This window comes from Pinus tabuliformis, chromosome J (genome assembly GCF_031772625.1).
Source record: "Pinus tabuliformis cultivar Carrire ecotype Pingquan chromosome J, CPIR1, whole genome shotgun sequence".
Lineage (NCBI taxonomy): Eukaryota > Viridiplantae > Streptophyta > Pinopsida > Pinales > Pinaceae > Pinus > Pinus tabuliformis.
The window spans coordinates 9,637,731-9,658,621 of NC_142295.1; the positions used below are offsets into that span (position 1 = coordinate 9,637,731).

The window sequence follows — 20,891 nt, forward strand, 5'->3', positions numbered from 1 at the left end:
TTCAAAGCAAGGTTTGTGGCTAGAGGGTTCTCCCAGGTAGAGGGAGTTGATTATGAGGAGACCTTCGCTCCCGTGGCTCGATATACTTCGATCCGCTCCATTATATCAATAGCAGCAGAGATGGGTTGGAAGATCCACCAGATGGATGTGAAAACCGCATTTCTCAATGGCTTCATACAAGAGGAGGTGTACATTGAGCAGCCACAGGGCTTTGAGGTGCATGGGAAGGAGTCCCATGTGTGCAAACTGAAGAAGGCCCTTTATGGCCTGAAGCAAGCTCCCAGAGCTTGGTACTCCAGGATAGATACATATTTGAAGGGATGGGTTTCACAAAGAGTGAGGCAGATCCGAACCTTTACTTTATTGTGATTGGTGAGGAGCCTCTCATTCTGGTGTTGTATGTGGATGACTTGGTCATTACAGGTGCAGAGAGACTCATAGAGCGCTGCAAGAGAGATCTTGCGACGGAGTTTGAGATGAAGGACATCGGCTTGATGCATTACTTTTTGGGCTTGGAGGTGTGGCAGGAGGAGGGGCATTTCTTCCTGGGGCAGGGGAAGTATATTGTGGACATCCTTAGCAGATTCCACATGGAGGATTGTAGACCCATGTCAACACCGATGATCACCAACTGGAAGAAGCTTCATGCTTCGGATTCCGAGTTGGTGGATCCCACATTGTACAGGCAGCTGATTGGTTCCTTGATGTATTTGGTCAACACTAGACCAGATATCTGTTTTGCAGTCAACACGATGAGTCAGTTTATGTGTGAGCCTAGGAAGGTTCACTGGGTGGCTGCAAAACACATTTTGCGGTACTTGCAGGGGACAGTGGATTATGGTCCGGACTACAGGCAGGGAGATGGAGTGAGATTGGCAGGATACACCGATTCTGATTAGGCAGGTTGTGCTTCTGATAGGAAGAGCACTTCAGGGTGTTGTTTTGGGTTGGGTTCAGCAGTAGTGTCATGGTTCAGCCGGAAGCAGCAGTCAGTAGCACTGAGTTCAGCGGAAGCAGAGTATATGGCAGCCAGTCTAGCTAGTTGTGAGGCCATCTGGCTTCGCAAGATGTTGTTTGTCTTATTTGGTCAGCCGTTGAGACCTTCAGTGATTTACTGTGATAATCAGAGTTGCATTAAACTCACGAAGAATCCAGTATTTCATGACAGGTCAAAGCATATCGGGATCAGATATCATTTCATCAGAGACTATGTTCAGAAGGGAGCTGTGAAGCTTGAGTATATTTCCACTGATGAGCAGGTTGCAGATATTCTTACCAAAGCCTTACCACGGGGCAAGCCTGTCTACTTCAGAGACAAGATGGGTGTGGTGAGGAACACCTTCCTCGATAAGAGGGAGTGTTGAAATTTGGTACCAGAGGACAAGTGGTTCCCTAAGGCTTTGATCTTTGGCCTAGGGAAAAGTGTCCAAAAGAATTTAATTTTTCTCCTAAAGTGACTTTGTAATTTTTTTTTATAAAGTTAAATCTAATTTAAAAGTGACTTTAAGTGATAAAGTTACTAAGTCTAATTTTAAAATGACTTTTATAAAGTCAATGAAAAATTAGAAAGGAAAAGTGACTTTGGAAATAAATGACTAAGTGGGTCTTTATTAAAGTGGGGTGAATTAAAAAAATAAAAAGTGAGATTTAAATGAGCATTTAATCTCAGGCTTAGATCTCAATCTATTTCAGCCATTGGATTTAGGGATCACCCAAAAGTCACTTGGGGTTAGATTAAACGAGGAAAAGGTCATTCATTCTTTCATGAGCAAATTGGGAGAAGGAGAGCAAGAGAGCAAGAGAGATTTCTGAGCAGGGAGGAGAAGGAGACAGCAGCTTGGCACACATTCCAAAGCAGCAGTTGAGTAGATTTGTACAGCTGATTCAGCACACAGTGAAAGGCAGATTTTGGCACGATTTTCGAGGAGTGGTTTGCACAAAAATAGAGTAATTTGCTGATTTTTCTGCACGCAAAACGAGGGCCGTACAGTGCATTTATTGTAGTCCGTACAGTGCATTTAATGTTGGCCGTACAGCAGCATTTAATGCTGAAAGTGGGCACGAAAATCGAGGAGGCCGTACAGCATTTATTGCTGTCCTGTTTGCTGTAATTTCCAGTTTGCTGTGAGGTTTGCTGTAATTTCCAGTTTGCTGTGAGGCATGGGAAAAGAGATAAGTTGTAAATTTGCTTGTTGATTTTTTTGTTGAATATTTCTCACTGTGAAAAAAGCATTTTCAGAAATAAAAAAAAGCTCTCGAACTGGTTTTCCCCAAGAGTTGTAGGGGGTTTTTCCAGGGTCACATTGACCAAAAATCTCAGTGTTTAAATGTGTTTTAATGGTTGTTTATTACTGCTGATTTTTATTTCTGCAATTTCCAGCATTCTATAAAATTTCCAGAATTTGTGTTTTCAGCAAATTTATTTTTTCCAGCTTGTTAAATGTATGGTTATGGGAAAGAGCATTTAACTATATGGGAGAAAGAAGGAGAAACTGAAAACCGGGGTGGGAAATGAGAAATTTCTACACAAGCCAGGGACAAACCCCACAATGTGTGGGGAAACCCTTGATCAATTGTTCTTTTATGTTCTTCAAAGTTCAGCAAAGAAAGCGAGAGAGATAGTACATTTAATATAGGAGTCAACACTTTGACTTTTGATATCTGCAGAAATCAGTTGAAGACATATTGCTTCAACTGATTCTCTAAGGTGACTCCTTCACCTATCATAGTACTGCATCTCATCCATTTGCCGCACCTTACCGTGTAGTATCATGCTGCCCCATCACCATGCTGGACCTATGTGACTGAGCTGCTCTCACCTTCATGCTGCTCATCTTGCTGCATCTTCCATGGTCTCATTCATCATCAAGCTGCCCATGCTTATGATTACATTCACCATGATGTTGTCCATGCTCCATGTATCATTGTGCTGCCCATGCACATGATCTCATACATCATGCTGCCCATATATATCAAGTTGTCCATATATATATCATGCTACTCATGATCTCGTCCCTATGCTGCATTATGCTTGATCTACATCATGATGTTGCCCATGCCATATATGTTGTCTGCCATGTTATACATAGTGTGTCTTCCATGCCATGTCATGCCATGACATGTCAATGAATATGCTGACACAATTCCATTGAAGATTGTTACAGTCATACCATTGACTGCTATATCAGCATTACAGCCCATCAAGTCTGCACTGTGATAGATGACAGCATATAGTCATAGCCGTGCGTATATAGTTCATTGTTGTGTGTATAGAGCATTGCCAATGGATTAGATGTTTCCGTACCTAACTGGGTTTCCTGTATAGACTGTGTTATATCATGACAGAGTGTTGTGCGTATATGGTCATGACATTCTTCATGAAGCATATATACAATGGATTAGGGTTCATGTAGATGTGCATTTGCTATCACACGTAGCTGTGTGTTTGCTCCATGACTGCGTGTGGAATTCCTTTGACTGTGTATCAATATCTATTTGCGCAGAAAGGTCTTTATGACTGCGTATTTATGCCTTGCGTATTAAAGTCTACAAGACAATGATTGAGTGTGTATATATTGCGGGTTCCTTCGTATCACAGCGGCTCCTCTTCCAATCTCAGAACCATCCGAATATGAGTTCTGTGATTTTATGGTTGCTTCTGGACAGCGTTCCCTTGACTGCGTTAATAACTTCATTGACTGCGTTGAAAACCAGCGTATAATATCCACAGCCTATCCATTATGAACAGCGTAACCATGAACAGATCATGACTGCGTTGGATGAGTCTTCATTGACTGCATTGAATATCTCCCATGACTGCGTATAAGGTCTTCCATTCCAGCGTATGAGATATCTCCATTTGACAACGTATAGGTGTCTCTATTTGCTGCATAGATCAACCTGCGGCTAGGGCATCACCATAAGGCCAGCATATTACTCTTGGTGTCTCACTCCTCCTCCAAAAACCCAAGATGTGGAGAGGAGGAGATCACTCAAGAATGTGTGTCCAAATGACATCAAATCCTCATCTATTTATACTAACATGTAGATGATGAATAGACACGACGTTTGGGCTTCTTGAGCCTACGTAAGAGCTGGTCGGCTTGATAATAATCACATAACCAAAATAAATTCATATATCCATAAATACTTATCGGAATCGGATGATCTTTAGATCAATCCTACACCTCTCAACGAGAGGGATCCAATAAAAATATCAGCTGCCATAAATAAGCTGACCCACATGGAGTTTGGCCCTAGTTGCCAATTTAACAAACCCTAAGAACAATGAGGAAGGAAAGGTCTGAAGCATTAACAGCTGAAGATGAAGAAGCTTCAAAGAAGCAGAAGGAAGATTTTTACTATTGAGAAATCATGAAGATGATGATTTTGGTGTATCATGCACCAGGTTTGTAGCATAAAGCTTAGAAGATAGTCAAGCATATGTGGATAGAAATTTAAAGGCATGTTTAGAAGGTCAGTTAACTACAGAATCATTGAAAAAAAGGAGTAGATAAACATCACAAGTGCACTCATCAAAGAAGAGAACAATCTGAGATAGCCACAGGCGTCTAAAGGAGTCAAGCTAGGAAGTGAAGAAGGACAAGCTGAAGTCTCTTTTCTATGTTCTGGGCTGGCCGAGTTAGGGAGTCTTTTGGACGAATGTTTGAGCATGATTTTTGTGCACATGACTGTGGTGTACTTATGTGATTAGGGCTGAATTAGATCTGTTGCATCAGGTAGGGCTGAGTCCCTTGATCAGCTAAACAGTGACATGGATGGGTGCTGATATGAAGGTCAAAATCCCTCATAATAATGCGCAGAAGAAATAGGCGCTAAAGGGAGGTTACACACAGTAATTGAAGATCTGTCAGGTCGAGTTAGGGCTGTTCTGAAGCAAGACCAAAAATCTCAGGGTTATACTTGCACAGGGCTGAGAATTTCAGACCATGTTGGGAGCCTTGAAAAGGTATGTAGATTGTTCCTTATGTTAATGAATGCTAAGGTGATGTAGTCTGGTTTAGACAGTGAGAATAGCAGCCCTAGTTACAGTGCTACTATGTGTTAAACCATTGTTAAATGGACTATTATATGTGCCCTAAGATCAGACCTTTATAGACCTTGTTAGAGGGCTGATTGATGTGCCCTAAGTTCTGTATAATTGTGAGACAATTTGCAGAGGTATGGTCTGTTGGAAGAAGTTTGTCCTAAAGTGTTTTGGACAGCATGTTGACAAGCCCCAAGTTCATCAGATGCAAGAAGGCATAACATTGATGTGTGGGCTGATTTGCAAACCCTCAGAAACAGTCTTTCATAGCAGTTGAGAGGTTGTTTAGAGGGCTGACTGTGCAAGCCCTAGAGCAGCCAAGAAAGCATATGAGGGCAGATTGAAGAACTAGTATACAGTCATCTTTGAGGCAGCAAAGTGACTGTGAGAAGGCAGCAGAAGAAGACCCTAAGAGCAGAGATAGTGGAGCAGCCTTATCTATGCTAGAGGGCAGTTTGGTGAAGTCCCTAAGAGTTGACTATCTTGGAGGAACAAGAGAAGCACCTAGAGGGCAGAATTATTTGAGTCTACGGAGCTATGTTGAAGGTTGATTGAAGAAATGCAGTTTGGAAAAGACAGCCAAATTGTGTTCAAGGTTGATTGGACAAGTGTATTGGCTACCTTGATACTTTGATGAAGGACTATCTTCAAGGCAGGAAGCAGCGCAGTAAGTAGTGCTAGACACAGTACACGATGCAGTAGGTGCAGACCTCTGGTGTAGGATCATGAACTGTTAGGAGGCAGATTTGAAGCCCTAGTTCAAGAAGTTGCAAGTTGAACAAACTCAGTGATAAGAGGGCTGGTTGAGGAAGCTACAACAGACCTCCACAAAATAACAGGGTAAGTCACATGGTTCAGGTTTGGCAATGATAAGGTTCGATTCGTGTTCGAATTTTTGATGAGGTTTGTCATTAGATTCGTCTATATACATTTTCTATATATATACATATGTTAAGTTTAAAATGAAATATAGGCTAAAATAGTAAGATATTAACATCAATAAACATAAAAAATGCTATCACGAACGATGCTTGAGTTGTGATATGAGGTTATGAGTTTTCATCTATGGACTCGATCAATGGCTATGAGATTTGAAAATCTATGGACTCGATCAATGGCTCTCACAAGTAATTACCAAGAAAGAAAATCTACATTATCTTTGATTTTCTAACAAAAGACCAACATCCTCACAGTTTTAAGAAGAAGAATAAATAATATAGCTTGAGGGAATACATATGTTTTGCATCGCCTTTGTTCACATCCAATATTACATTAGTTTATAAATATAGGAAGATGACGAGGCAAAGAAAAAGCAGATGATGATTTGTTATGATTGTCAAGCTTCCACCTATGCCAACTAAGTTGTGCATCTCTACAACCAAATGCATGTGCCTAGGGTGCCTAGGTTGTGTGACAAAGCCTATACACAAATATATTCTTGAATAGTGCGATTAGGACACAACGTTGGAATTGTGTGACAACTTACAAGATAGAAGCACATCCAAGACATCGCTGGATTGCCATTCTAATGCACATTGAAGCTAACCAATGCAACAGGAGCTCGTAATTAGGAAACCTGCTAGGATGAACTCTCCAGAGTGACTCCTGCAATTATGGACTTCATTGATCATTGACTCTTTTCCAGATCATCCATCCACCAAAATGAGGGAAGCTTTCATTTTCATTTAGCATGATAGACTCATGAGATTCCCCTAAATTGATAGAGTGCCTACAATAGGAAATAATAGTAGATTCAATTGATCTCCTATGCAAAGCTTTCTCTCGATATGTCAACCCCATACAAATGCAACGGATCTGAATATATGTCATGATTGGTACACTCCTCAAAATGAGATTTTGGAGTGGTTAACCCCTTAAAATTTGGTCAGGGCAAGAAAACATAAAATGGTAAATGTTTATAAAGTTTATTAAAAACTTTAGCAGCATTCCAAGGAAAATAACAAGGTTTTCGATGCTTTCAACAGCAAATTATTTCCTTTTTATTCAAATATAAAATGAAGTTATCAAGTTTGATGGCTTGAAAGGATCCTAGGAGGGTGATGAAAATGTTGGAGAAGCTATAAAAGTTTATTTTCAAGAAGTTATTTCTTGACCATTTCGTCTGGAATCTACTTATTTCAGGTCCCAGGAACATTCTAGTCAACGTGTAACTATCTCTTGGGTTAACTAAGCTGGCTGCCAGCCACCTGAGGCTGAGTAGGTTGAGTTATATGTACTCTCACCACTTTTGGGGCATTTTTGCCTGAAGTGATAAGTTTGTAAAATACCCTAGTCTACCTTAATAGGCAACATGAAATAGATACATACACTAGATATAGTTATTCTTTTGGCTGGAGCAATGCAACACTACAAATTAAAAAGAACAGACCGATTGACTGCCACAAATCCTGTTATCTGGTTGACTGCAGTCTTGACTCTGTTTATCTGTGATCCTTGTTTAGAAGAGCCAAGAATACGAACGTAATGATTTTGTAAAAGGCTCTAGTCTACCTCAATAAGGCAAAATGATATGGACACATATACTAGATATAATTATCCTATTAGTAGGAACATTAAAATATTCCAAAAAATCAAAAATAAAATAATACAATGGTACAACATCTTGTCGTTGAAATTAAAGTGGTGATCAGGTAGATGTTGCAAATGCACGTAAGTCAGGTGAGCGGCTCAAGCATTAACTACACCAAAAAGTTTTTCCAACCTAAAATAAGCTTTGCGACAAGCCACAAGGTCATCTTTTAAAGATGGCAATTCCCATGAAACCACCAGAATACTTCAATGCTTTGGTTTCTAGCTAAGAAAGGCCCAAGTTAAAACCAGAGATTTGGAAGTGTATTCAAATTTTGAAGCAGAGAGCCTTGAAAAGTCAGTTTTCAATAGCAGAACAAAAGCAAGATACGAACCACAGTTGCCTTTCTTCTAACAAAAACAGGAAATAGAAAAATAAATGTTTCTAATAGTGAAGCAGCGCAGACACTGGTCGATATTACAGCAAGGGCCATTTATTGCAATAATTTCAACTTGCTAGGAAGCCTGAAGTTATCTTATCCTTGTCCGAACTCTCTCCAAGCATACTGTTGACAAGGACCTCAGATATGCAAACTTGTGGGATTTCCTCCTTCTCACAGAATATCAGGACAGATGCAGCTCAGCTCCCAAAGACTCAACTGGATTTGACCCTGTGACCAATGACCTCCACGTTGGAAAAATGTTTTGGGTGGATTGTCCAATCAACTGAACTACCCTTAAGGCTAGGTATCCAACTACTACCTACACAGCAAATATCACTAGTTTGTGGTAGTTTTGATCCTGTGAAGAAAAAGAAATGAATTGGATCTCGTCATTGTATTAGATTTACATTATAATAAGCAAATCCCTTAGAATTGATCTAGGAAGGTAACCTTCACTGGAAGTACTTAAGAATTCATGTATATTTAATAATTCATTGGAAGTCACAAGACCATTGTTGCCAAAACACGGCATTGAAATGGAACTTTGTATCAAGCACATTCCATCAAAAAGAATACCACAGAGCTATCATTGAATGGGCCATACTTTCACAGTCAGAGCAAGTGAACAACACTGGGATTGGACTGGAAGACTTAAAACCATTGTTTTTATGTTCACATATTCAAGCCAGCTGAATATGACAGCCAAAAAGTCTGACAAACTATAGACACGAACTCAAGCAACCACTGAATTAGAAGATCGATGGAGACACTTTCCCACTTATGTATTGAAGCTATACAAAAGGTACCCACAACCGAGAAAGTTATCATAACTATTTTCTAAGTATTGATGCAACCCCAACAATGCATCGATAAACACAAGAATCTGGCAAGAATTAGTTTGCTAGTCACTCCGTCAGGAATTTACAAATTAATCAGACATAAGGTATTACATCCCCTTTGCATTGTGAAAAGATACACTGTGAAGTACATACACGGTACCAAGTTGTGACAACTGGAAGGGATACAAAATAACATTCGTACGAACTGGTTTCCTTTAGTTTCAATGATTGAAGAACAAAGCCAGCACAGGAACTATCACAGCAAAGCTAAAGAGCATTTCCAATAGCATAAAACCTTTCCCAAACCATATAGAAGAGCAAGTACGAATGCTAGATGGTAGAGATAACCAAACATGCACAATAATGCCAGACACACCGAACAAGAAGTAAGTCCAGATTACAAAAAGGCACAATAGAACGGGCTTTCTTTATTTAAGTGACATTCAGCATTTGAAGAATAGGAGAAATATACAGTCATGATAAACTTGAACACGGTGAAATTCAGAAGTTGAAGAAGCCTATGTCCAATGATAAACTTGACCAGTGTCATGTTCAGCATTTGAAGAGAATACTTAAGGTAGATTCGGACCTTGAAAGTATTCAGCGTGTACTAAAAATAGCACTTTTCTTCACGCAGTAATTTCGGTATACATTTTGAAACTTCCAGCTTCACCATTGGTTTCTCTTGACATGATACACTGCTTGTTGGAGTTCCACATATCACTTCCAACATAGACAACAAAAATCCTATTCAATATACACCTCAAGTAGCAGATATTTTGTTACTAGAACAGTTATTAACTGTTTTTTTCACACTAAAATATAGAAAAAGCAAAGCAAGTCATACCTCTAAAAGGTATCCATTTCTTTTACACAATGGAATTTGGAAATCTCCAAGAGAAGATGAATGCAGAATATGCTTTGTGCTGCTGCATGCATGCAAATAGAAGATGTAGACAGGCATATGCTAATGAAAGACATAACCAAAGCTTCTCTTGGATAAAAATTTGCATGTGTGAAAAATGAACAGTGACAAAACTTCTGTTGTCGATCGGTTTCGCTGTCCCGATAAAATCGCGATAACTATATGAAATTATCGCCAGAAATTTTTTTTGCCGATTTTTATTGAAATTATCGCGAATATTTCGATTTTATCGCGATAAAAACAGAAAAAATCGCGGGGCTTCGCGGCAGCGAGGTTTTATAATGTTTTTTTGGTTTTTTGTTATGAATTCATTTGGACAGTCGCGCGGAGGGCAGAGAAGCGCTGGAGACCACGCTGGAGAGGGTTTTTAGCTAAATCTAAGTGCTTAGAGGAGAAAATCAAGAGGAGACCACCGATTTCTCCATAGAAACGGTATGTGGATTATTATTTTTTTGTTTTCTTGTTTAAAAACATTGTTTTTGTATGTTTTTCATTGTTTTTGGTTGGGTAACTTGGTATGGGCACCATTTTTCTTTTGTTTTCATTGTTTTTAAAGTTTTTTTGTATTTCTTCGTTGTTTTTGGTTGGGTAACTTGGTATGACTATGGGAACCAATTTTTTTTTTGTTTTCATTGTTTTTAAATATTGTTTATGTATTTTTCATTGTTTTTGTCATTTGGTTGGGTAACTTGGGTTTGGATTCTTTGGAATGGTTGGGTAACTTGTGTTTGAAACTTTGAACTTTGGAATGGTTGTTTTAGGTTGGGTAACTTGGATTTTCAATGTACAATGTTAAAAATTAAAAATTAAAATACTAAATTGTAAATTTGTAACTTGTAATTTTGTAAATGCTAAATTGTAATCTTTATTTTCCCATAGGTTCACAACTGCACCAAAACACCATTCAAGAGTCAAGACTTCAAGTTTGCAACTTCAAAGTTCAAAAACAAACATGCCAAGGAAATTGGATCCTTTCTGGGAATATGGTGTACCTGATTCTCCGAATGATAGACTAGACTTGAGTTGCAAGTTGTGTGGCCACCCTATGTCCGGGGGGGTGTACACGTTGAAGTTTCACCTTGCAAAAATCCCTGGAAAAGATGTGGGGCCTTGTACAAATACAAATCCTGAACTTATCCAAAGGGCCATGAGAGCATTGGAAGAATTAGAGCAGACTAGAGAGGCCAAAGAAGAACTCAAAAGGCAACTAAAAAAGTCAGCTGAAGGAAGTGGGCCAAGTAGCACTGGTTCTACTGTAGCATCAACCAATCCGGTAGCTGCCGCATCATTTTTTGTTCCTCGAACCACACCTGGTTCACAGCCATCTATCGGTTCAATGCTAAAAAGAACTGAGAAAGAACAAACTAACAAGTTGCTGGCAAACTTTCTCCTTTGGAGTGATATTCCTTTCAGCATTGTAAGGAATAATCCATTTTTCCAACCTATTGTTGATGCTATTGCCAGTGTTGGCCCAGGATACAAAATCCCTTCTTATCATGATTTCAGAGGCCGAATTCTTCAAAATGAAAAGCGTGACTGCACCCAAAGATTGGAGGAATTTAGGGCATGATGGGCACAAACAAGATGCATTGTTATGTCAGATGGTTGGCCTGACCAAAAGGGGAGAACCCTTATAAACTTCTTGGTTAGTTGTCCCAAGGGGACTATGTTTATCAAATCTGTTGATGCATCTGCACAAATCAAAGATGCAAGAACTTTATGTGATTTGCTGGATGTGTTTATTTTGGAGGTGGGTGAACAACAAGTCATAACGGACAATGCTGCAAATTATGTTGCTGCTGGCAGGATGCTTATGGACAGGCATCCTACTTTATTTTGGACACCTTGTGTTGCCCATTGTATTGATTTGATATTAGAGGACATAGGGAAAATTCCCTTTGTCAAAGATATTGTTGATTCATCCAAAAGCATTACAAAATTTATATATAACCATACATCTGTGCTTCGCTTGATGAGAAGATTCACCAACAACAAAGAGTTGGTGCGCCCCGCCATTACACGGTTTGCCACCAGTTTCATATCTCTTCAATCCCTCTTGAATTCTATGTGGGATATGAAGACAATGTTTCTTTCAGAGGAGTGGCGTGCTTTGCCAATGAGCCGCAAACCAGAAAGAGAGGCTGTATGCAGACTAGTTTCATACCAGGAAGACTTTTGGGCGGGAGTGCAGGAGGTGTGCGCCGTTACTGAACCTTTGGTAAAGGTTCTTCAGTTGGTTGATGGTGAGAAGCCTGCAATGGGCTATTTGTATGAGGCCATGGACAGGGCCAAAGAAGCCATTCGGGCCTACTATGATGGTAAGGGAGATGATGGGTTTCAGAAACAACTCCTCCTATGGGGAGTGATTGATGAGCGATGGAAAAACGCACTCCATCGTCCCATTCATGCTGTTGGGCTTTTCCTGAACCCTGCATTTTCTTACGCATATGGGTTTGATTTTGATGCTGAGATCATGGATGGATTCTTATCCTGTGTCCAGAAGATGGTGCGATCTCCAGAACAACGTATAGAGATCTCTAAACAAATTGAGACATATAGGATGGCAGGTGGCACATTTGACTTTGACATGACTGTCACTTATAGGACGATTAAAATGCCAGGTATTTTTTAGTTTGTAACTTTGTTTCAAATTTCATTGTCTCTTCAAATTCCATTTTTTCCTTATGTTTATTTAAAATTTTATTTGTAATTTTGTTGTAGATGCATGGTGGAAAATGTATGGTGGCAGGGTATCCCTTCTGCAAAAGCTTGCCATTCGCATCATCAGCCAAACATGTAGCTCCTCAAGGTGTGAGCGCAACTAGAGTGTATTTGAAAAAATACACACCAAGAAGCGCAACAAGTTAACACTTAAACATTTAAAATATTGCAAATTTCCAAATAAATTTTTGAATTCATTAAACAATATTTTTTTTTTAATTATTAATTATTATTTCATGATCTTTGTACAGGTTGGAGTCCCAGCGACTTAATGACATGGTCTACGTCTACTACAATCTTCGATTGTGGGTCAGGCAACTTGAGAGGACACCTGATGTAGATGCCATCTCATTGGATGGGATTGACACCACTGCTGCATGGAGGGTTGAGGCCGAGAGGCCTCTCATGGAGTCTGCTGATGATTGGTTAGTGCAGGATGTAGTGGAGGGGGAGGAGGAGCAGGAGGAGGAGGAGGAGGAGAAGCAGGAGGAGCAGGAGTTGGAGGAGGAGGAGGAACAGGAGGAGGAGGTGACACCACCTGCCCGGGCTACCACTGCCACCAGTAGAGGACGTGGTCTACCTCCTATAGCTCCTACTTCTAGTTCTTCAGCTTCTAGAGCACATCAGACTCCACTGCCATCTCCACCAGCACGGGCACTAGCAGCTACATCTAAAGGGAAAGGGAAAGCTGTGGCATTTTCCCGCAAGAGGAGCAGAGGAAATCAATAGGATTAGACTTTAGTTATTTTCTTCATTTTATTGTATATGACATTATGACATGATGAGATACATTATCATATTTTTTGTTAATATTTTGAGGCTGAGTTGGGACTCAGGAGTCAGGACTTACTATTCAGGACATGTTTCAATGTTATGCGTGATTTTAGCACTAGAAATGATATTAAACATCTTATATATTAGTTCTTTTATCATATTTATGTGTCAATGCATTTATTTTATGTTGTAGATGGTTTAGATATTAAAAAAATTTGAAAAAAAAAAAAAAGAATTTTTTTGTACCAAACGATTATTTCCCGCTAATTCCGATATTTTCCTCGCGCCGATATTAACCTGATAAGATTAATGCAACATTGCGAAAACATACCTTAATTCAACATCAATTTCATTTTGAATAAATATGTAACCTGCGAAAAAAGTTGTTTTTTTCAGTACATTCACACAAAAATGTCCCTTAGTTCAACATCAATTTCATTTTGAATAAATTGATGGGTTTTGATATTGATAAAAATGTTTGTTTTTGCAATAACTGTGCTATCGATCAACATAGAGTTATAAGTCGTTCTAGGTTGCACAACTGAGACATAATAAATATAACTTTCAACATGTTTCCTCAATAACCCAATTCAAATGTTGTACACCAATTAATGATCAGCTGCGCTTTTCTATCATAAATAAGCTTAACTTGTTTTGTTGACTAATTTTTCTTTCTGACATTTAAAATGGTGACTTGTTGATTGATTTCTCATTCAGAATGAAGAGAAAGGTCTCTGAGGATGATTGTGGGAGAGAGAAATGACAAGTGTTCTATTGAGTAGAGTCAATACCAGTGTTGATAATATCGGTATCGGGAAAATATCGGCGAGGGTCCAAAAAATATCTTATCGGCAAATATCAGCAAGCATAAAAAATGCATAATATATTCATTTTTTTTCAGATTTTTAAACATATAAAGCAATAACAACATGAAATAAACACATTGGCACATAAATATGAAGAAAACACTGAGATGCAAGACAAAGGAAGTTGGAAGACCGTAGAGAAAAGAAAGAAAGCTACAACACCAATCTCGCCAAGAAAGACGAGGAGCCAAACAAGTAAAAATTAAGAAAATTGTAGGTCCGATAGACCAATTTGGTCTCAGTGGACGTTAACCATCATCATCATCATCATCATCATGATATCAAATAGAAATGATACATCAAAGGCGATACCAAATCCTGTTGATGCCCGACCATTGTCCATTCAAGGACTCAAATGTGGAGAACCAATACAAAATAACATCACATATATAAAAGTATCTCATCATCATGAGTTATATGTAGCATAACAAATAAAACTAGCAGCTATATATCTAAAATCACTGCCCTCTCCCCCTTTTACGGGAAAACATGATGGGCTGTTTGCCAGGCCTGCCCCTAGTAGTAGAAGGCCCTGACCCTACCTCTGCACCTAATGTCAAATAATGAGTGCTAGGTATGGGCCTATGCTCTCCTATATCTATAGCAAATGGTGTTGATGTTGATGCTCCCGCGGTGTCCTCCTCCTCCTCCTCCTCCTCCTCTAAGTGCTGCTGCTCCTCCGACTCTGAGTCCTCCTCTTGCTGCCCCTGTTCTAATGGATCATCTGCCACTGGCTCTAACCATGAAGGTGACTCCTCCAAGATGGGCTCCTCAGACTCCACCCTCCACGGAGACAATACATCAATATCGTCTAAGGAAATGGCATCTAGATCCATTGGTGATTCTATTTGTCTCACTCGAAGTCGGATGTTGTAATGCACATAGACCAAATCGTTGAGGCGTTCGAACTCCAACCTATAAGAGTGTCAAAAAAGTAACGAGTCTTGACTCTTGACTCTTGACACTTGAAGGTCATAAATTAAAAATTAAAAATTAAATTAAGTGTAATTGCTCAACTGAAGGCTTGAGCTCAAAGTTATACCTGTTGCGCTTTTTTGCGTGTATTTTCTCAAATACACTCCAATTGCGCTCACACCCTGAAGAGCTACATGTTTGACTCAAGATTCGTATGGCCAATTTCTGCAAATTTGGTGCCCTTGCACCATAGCTTCGCCACCAAATATCTACAACAAAATAAAGAAATAAAAAATTCAAAAACTTAAAACATAATTAAACTTTCAAATAAAGGTTACATAATTGAATTTTTAAAAAATAGAATTATAAGTAAGGAAATTGTAAATTGAAAATTCTAATTTCTAATGAGTGATGACTTGTCACTTACGTGGCATCAAGAGGGTCCTTTCCCTAATAACATCATCAAAGCCAAATAGGCCAACACAATCCCGATAAGACTGTATCTCGCGATTGATTTTGGTACGAAGCTCAGGATCAGGTACCATCCTCTGAATACAAGAATGGAGCCCTTCCATCACCTCGCCATCAAAATCAAAGTTGCATTTGTATGAAAATGCGGGGTTGAGGAAGAGTGCTGCTGCATGAATGGGTCGATGAAGCATCCCTGTCCACCGACTATCAATCACATCCCATAACATCATCTGCCTATCAAGGCCAACAGAACCCTTGTCTGCATAATAAGAACGAATGGCCTCCTTGGCCCTATCCATGCCCTCATACAAATAAGCCATTGCAGGCTTCTCCCCATCCACCAATCTGAGAACCTTTACTATAGGTTCACTAACTGCACATGCTTCTTCTACTCCATGCCAAAATGTCTCAGAGTACACCATTTTTGCAATGGCTTTCCCGTCTTGTCTCCTGTTGTATCTACAATTACGCCAATCATCAGACACAAACATTTGCTTCAACTCGAACTGACATCGAAGCAAAGACTGAAGAGTAATAAAGTTTGTGGCAAAACATGTGATGGCAGGACGCCGCAACTCCTTGTTTCTAGTGAACCTCCTCATGAGGCTAAGAACAAAAGCATGGTTATAAATAAACTTGGGGATGCTCCTAGCCATATCAACCGCCTCCTTGATGAAGGAGAGTTTCCCCATATCCTCAAGCAACAAATCGAGACAATGTGCTGCACACGGAGTCCAAAACAATGTGGGATGCCTCTCCATAAGCATTTTGCCGGCAGACACATAATTAGCTGCATTCTCTGTTATGACTTGCACCACATTCTGCATACCAATCTCCCGAATGAACCCATCTAACAACTCACATATCGTTGCTGCATCTTTGATATATTCTGATGCATCCAACGATTTGATAAACATGGTACCTTTAGGACAATGTACCAAGAAATTTAGAAGGGTCCTACCCTTCCTATCTGTCCAACCATCAGACATCACTGTGCATCCAGTAACTTCCCATGTCTTTTTCAACTCCGCCAATCTAGAGTTGATGTCCTGCTTTTCTGCTTGAAGAATTGTCCCTCGCAACTCCTCATATGTGGCACTTTTGTACCCTGGGCCCACAACAGCAATAGCATCACACATTGGCTGCCAAAATGGATTGGTTTTGGTGATGCTGAGAGGTAAGTCACTCCAGAAAATACACCTCCCCATGACTCTATCTGCTTCTTGCTTCTCCTTCTTTTTAAGATATGCACGATTTGTCCCACCATCAGAGTTCCCATACTCCCAAAATGGGTCCAAGGCTTTTGGCATATTTGTATTTTGTAGTGGGCTAACTCAAACCTAGGGCACCAAAAAAAATTGGAATTAGTAACTTAATAAGTAATACTAATAGTAATAACCACATCATTTTACAAAAGAGTTTTTTTGCTACATTATTTGCAATTTTGCAAGGTGAATTGAAAATTGAAAATTTATAAATTCATTTGAAATTTCATAAATTCATACATAGATTTTACTTTTAGAAATAGGCAAACGGTAAACCTACCTCACTATTCACAACTTCACATTGCACAATAAGAAACTAATTTCTAAGGTGAAGAAATTTTATAGAGATGAACCCCTAATATATAATAAAATTAATAAATAGCCTCTGCAGCTATGAACTCAAAAAAAATGGAGTTTGCTCTCCAAATATGGAGAAAACTTGAAAACTTAAAAACTTAAAACCCTTGCATTTGCTCATGGGCATGAAAATCTTTTCAAATGGAAAAAAAATCAAGCAAAATGATTGTAGGCAAATAGGCAAGCAAGAACAATCCTAAAACTAACAAAAAATTCATTAAAATAGGGGTTTATTTGAACATACCTATTAATGGAAGAAATGAAATTGTCTCACTGTTCTTGAAGCTTAGATCAATGAAATCTTCGTTGTTGGTGGCGATAATAGCTATGGAACGCTCAAACCCTCCTTGGCAGCAAGCACATAGCTCTCTCCTTCCTTCTCCAGCAATCAGAAATGAAAATGATTCATAAAAAACCAAAATCCGAATTTTATAACCCGCGCGGCGATTTTCTACTGTCTCCCGGCGATAAATTAGGTCGTTGCACGATATTTTGCCGAAATATCGGCGATATTTCGGCTCGCCGAAAATATCGCGATATTTACGAATATCGCTGATATTTTGGCGATATTATCAACACTGGTCAATACATCATTTTGAGGCCATGGATAGATCTTAATGGTCTGGGATGCCAGTGTTAGTAAAACCTTACCTAAATGCCTTATGACTGCCACATGGATGAGTGTTACACTTACATTATTGATGCACTAACCATAGGGAGTTGGTATAATATTCATGGTTATGGGTGCTTACAAAACTGGGTTTTCATATACCTATGAAGTGAAAGGGAAGCAAGTACCCTTTCTTCAAGATAGGAGTAAGGCTGTAAGCTTTAAACCAGCCGACAAAGAAAAATTTTTGTTAAAGAATACATTTTACACATCCTGTGTCCATTAGTATGAACCGGTTTATAAACATAGTGTTGGATTAATGTCATAGCACTTCTAGCAACTGTTTTGTGCTGAAAAAACATGCAGGAGGTTGTCACCTGCTTCGAATTTTGCACAAAAAGTAATTGCACAGCAGAAGAGGTTCTTCACATCGCAAATCCTCTCCTCAGATCATTATGTCATTGTATATTTAGCCGAAATTAGTAATCGAGCATATAATTTACTAGAAGAAGCTAGAATACAGACAACACGGGAACTTACAACTACTTGCCTTTATTGTCTTCATGTTTCGTTTCTTTATTTTAAAATGTTTTAATAGAAAGGTAAATGCTAAATACAGGATTCATGTATGAAATTATTCACTGAGATTGGGTCTCATTGAATATGGATTAAATTCTAACTACGACATAAATCCACTTTGCATTCAAACGTACATGCAATCAAAATTTTAATCAATGTAGCTGCCTAAAATTGCATCACAATGTGGAGCTGAAACGTCCTCAAGAACAGTCACACTGCTATTGGTTAAAAAACAAATGTCCTCGATGACATATGCCACTTCAATAATCACTAAAAACACGAGTATTCAATGAAACAGACAGTCAAAACATCTGGCTTCATCTATTAGCCCTCTGAGTATCAGTTTTTGAGCTTTGGCAGGGACATAATAATCACATTATCCCGCATCAAAAACCCAAAAATGGTATTGTAACCCCACGACTAAGCTTGAAGTAACAAATTGAGGAATCAATTAATCTAACTCTTTCTTAACCTCAATCCCCATAGTCCTGGTTGTACTAATTATCGACTTGCAGATTGATTCCAGCGGCATATATTGACAATAAGGATCGGATTGCTTAACCTTTGCAATTTCATAGATGTGTTTGAGGCTTAGTGTGGCTACAACCTGGTGACCGGGTTTTCCGCTGCCTGACTCAATTCCTGCGGCCTTCTTCAAATACCATGCGACGGAGGGGGTCTTGACTATGAATTCAAACGTGTTGTCTTTGTAAGCAGTAAGGAGTACGGACATGGGTGTCTCGGGCTTGTACTGCTGAGTGCGAGCATTAAACTCTTTGCAAAATGTCATAAGGTTTAGGCGATACTGACCTAGCGCAGGCCCAACGGGAGGCGCCGGTCTGGCCTGCCCCGCCGGCACTACCATTCTGATGGTGGCCGCCACTGGCCGCCTCGTCAAAATCGCTTCTAATTTAGACATTATAAACCGTCAATTCGACAGTGGTTCAGCAGTAGATCAGTCGGAGCTTTACCACAACTAGTCCAAGATCGACTATTACGAAATTCCTGAATAAGTTTTACCTGACAATCCCCGAGCTACTCTTCCCCTAGGGTCAAAAACTGGGCGATTTTTCGTTAGCGTCGATACCCCCCTGGGGACAAAAAAAAAGGGATGATTTCTGTAAACAAAAACTAGAAACAAAGAGCAGCAAACACTCTACAATCTATATTAAACTATTATTTATGTCCAGAACGGATCACAAATGCAAAAGAAGTTATGAAAAATGGTATCAAGGTCAACTCACACAAAAGAAGTTATGAAAAATGGTATCAAGGTCAACTCACTTGGGCGAGGAAGCAGAGGATCCTCGTCGTCCTGCAATGTCAATGGCAACCTCGTGGGCTTGATTCCTCTAATAACAGATGCTTTGCTGTAACTGATTGATTCTGCCGAGGCTGACTTAGGGTTCAAGCTGAATTGAAGCGTTTGGGGTTTAGCATCACAAATATTGAATATCGTTTGGGGTTTTAGCATCACAAATACCATCAGGGTGCCGTTGAAACTAAAATGAGTGATCGCGTTTGGGCATTTAGCATCGCACAAATACCATCATGGCGTCACACAAATACCATCATGTGGCTACTTTCAATGAAATGAAATGGTTTTTAATGACTTCCATGAGACCTCGCGGTAAATAGAAACCAGCTTTCATGAGACCTCGCGGTAAACAGAAACCAAACCAGCTTTACACAATAAATAGATTAGGAAAACAAAGTTTTAGTAATGCAGATTTAGCATAAAGAGTTAATATTTAGGGCATAACTTTGTCATTTAAAACCATTTCTCTAATGTTGCAGTTACTTTACCTTATTGTAGGTGTAGAAATTAGATAGGTGTGCGTTAGGTTTGTATGAGCTTAGATTAGATGATGAGATGTTATGTGTATGGGTTAAATATGTTAATATTTTTTTTATTTTTTATTCATGAGTATATATATGTTGGTAAATATTTTGATTTTTTAAATTGCATTAAAAAAATAATAATTAACGAGTTATATAGTAATTAGTATTTTCAGCTTAGTTTAATTATAATTTAATGAATTAAAAACAAAAAATATTACAAAAATAAAATAATTATTAAATCAGTGTATTGTTGAATGCTATCACCAAAAACTAAGATTATGATTAATTGATATTGTTTATATTAATATATATACACTTATTTTTTATATTTATGTATTTTTTTTTTATTAATATATATTATCTTTTATAATTAAATTTATTAAAATATGTTTTTATTATAATAATAAGTCATCTTAAATAGAAAATATGGAGAAAGAAATATAATTCATGAAAATAGAAATAATAAAAAAAACGAAAAACAAAAAATTAGTAACTAATAGAAATAAAAGTTAGTAAACAACAAGCATAATAAAACCTCACCAATCACCTTACAAATAAATAAATTTAAATAATAATTAAAAATAACAAAAATTGAATTCCTAATGTTAAACTATAGATAAGCAGTATAAATTTTTGGTCAAAGACAAAATTGAATGCCTAATACCATGTGTGCTGTAGGTATAATAAAATAGTAAATTTATCCATAAA

General features: G+C 38.6%; 1 protein-coding gene across 5 annotated transcripts; it reads right to left on the reverse strand.

Moving 5' to 3' along the window:
* Window positions 1-14,298: 14,298 nt before the first annotated feature.
* Window positions 14,299-20,025, reverse strand: LOC149225168 (large ribosomal subunit protein uL11m-like). Of its 5 annotated transcripts, XM_089376963.1 has the most exons (4): window positions 19,626-19,761; window positions 15,487-16,870; window positions 15,187-15,328; window positions 14,299-15,059 (listed from the first exon to the last, which is right to left on the reverse strand). In XM_089376963.1, the coding sequence occupies exons 2-4, from the start codon at window positions 16,838-16,840 to the stop codon at window positions 14,603-14,605; spliced, it is 1,953 nt and encodes a 650-aa protein (XP_089233089.1). In that variant the 5' UTR covers window positions 16,841-16,870; window positions 19,626-19,761; the 3' UTR covers window positions 14,299-14,602. The 5 variants fall into 5 exon arrangements, with proteins under 5 accessions (XP_089233089.1, XP_089233090.1, XP_089233092.1 ...); XM_089376964.1 differs by lacking the exon at window positions 15,487-16,870 and having other exon boundaries at window positions 19,626-20,025; XM_089376966.1 differs by lacking the exons at window positions 14,299-15,059; window positions 15,187-15,328; window positions 15,487-16,870 and adding exons at window positions 18,309-19,244; window positions 19,362-19,432 and having other exon boundaries at window positions 19,626-19,763.
* Window positions 20,026-20,891: the final 866 nt, after the last annotated feature.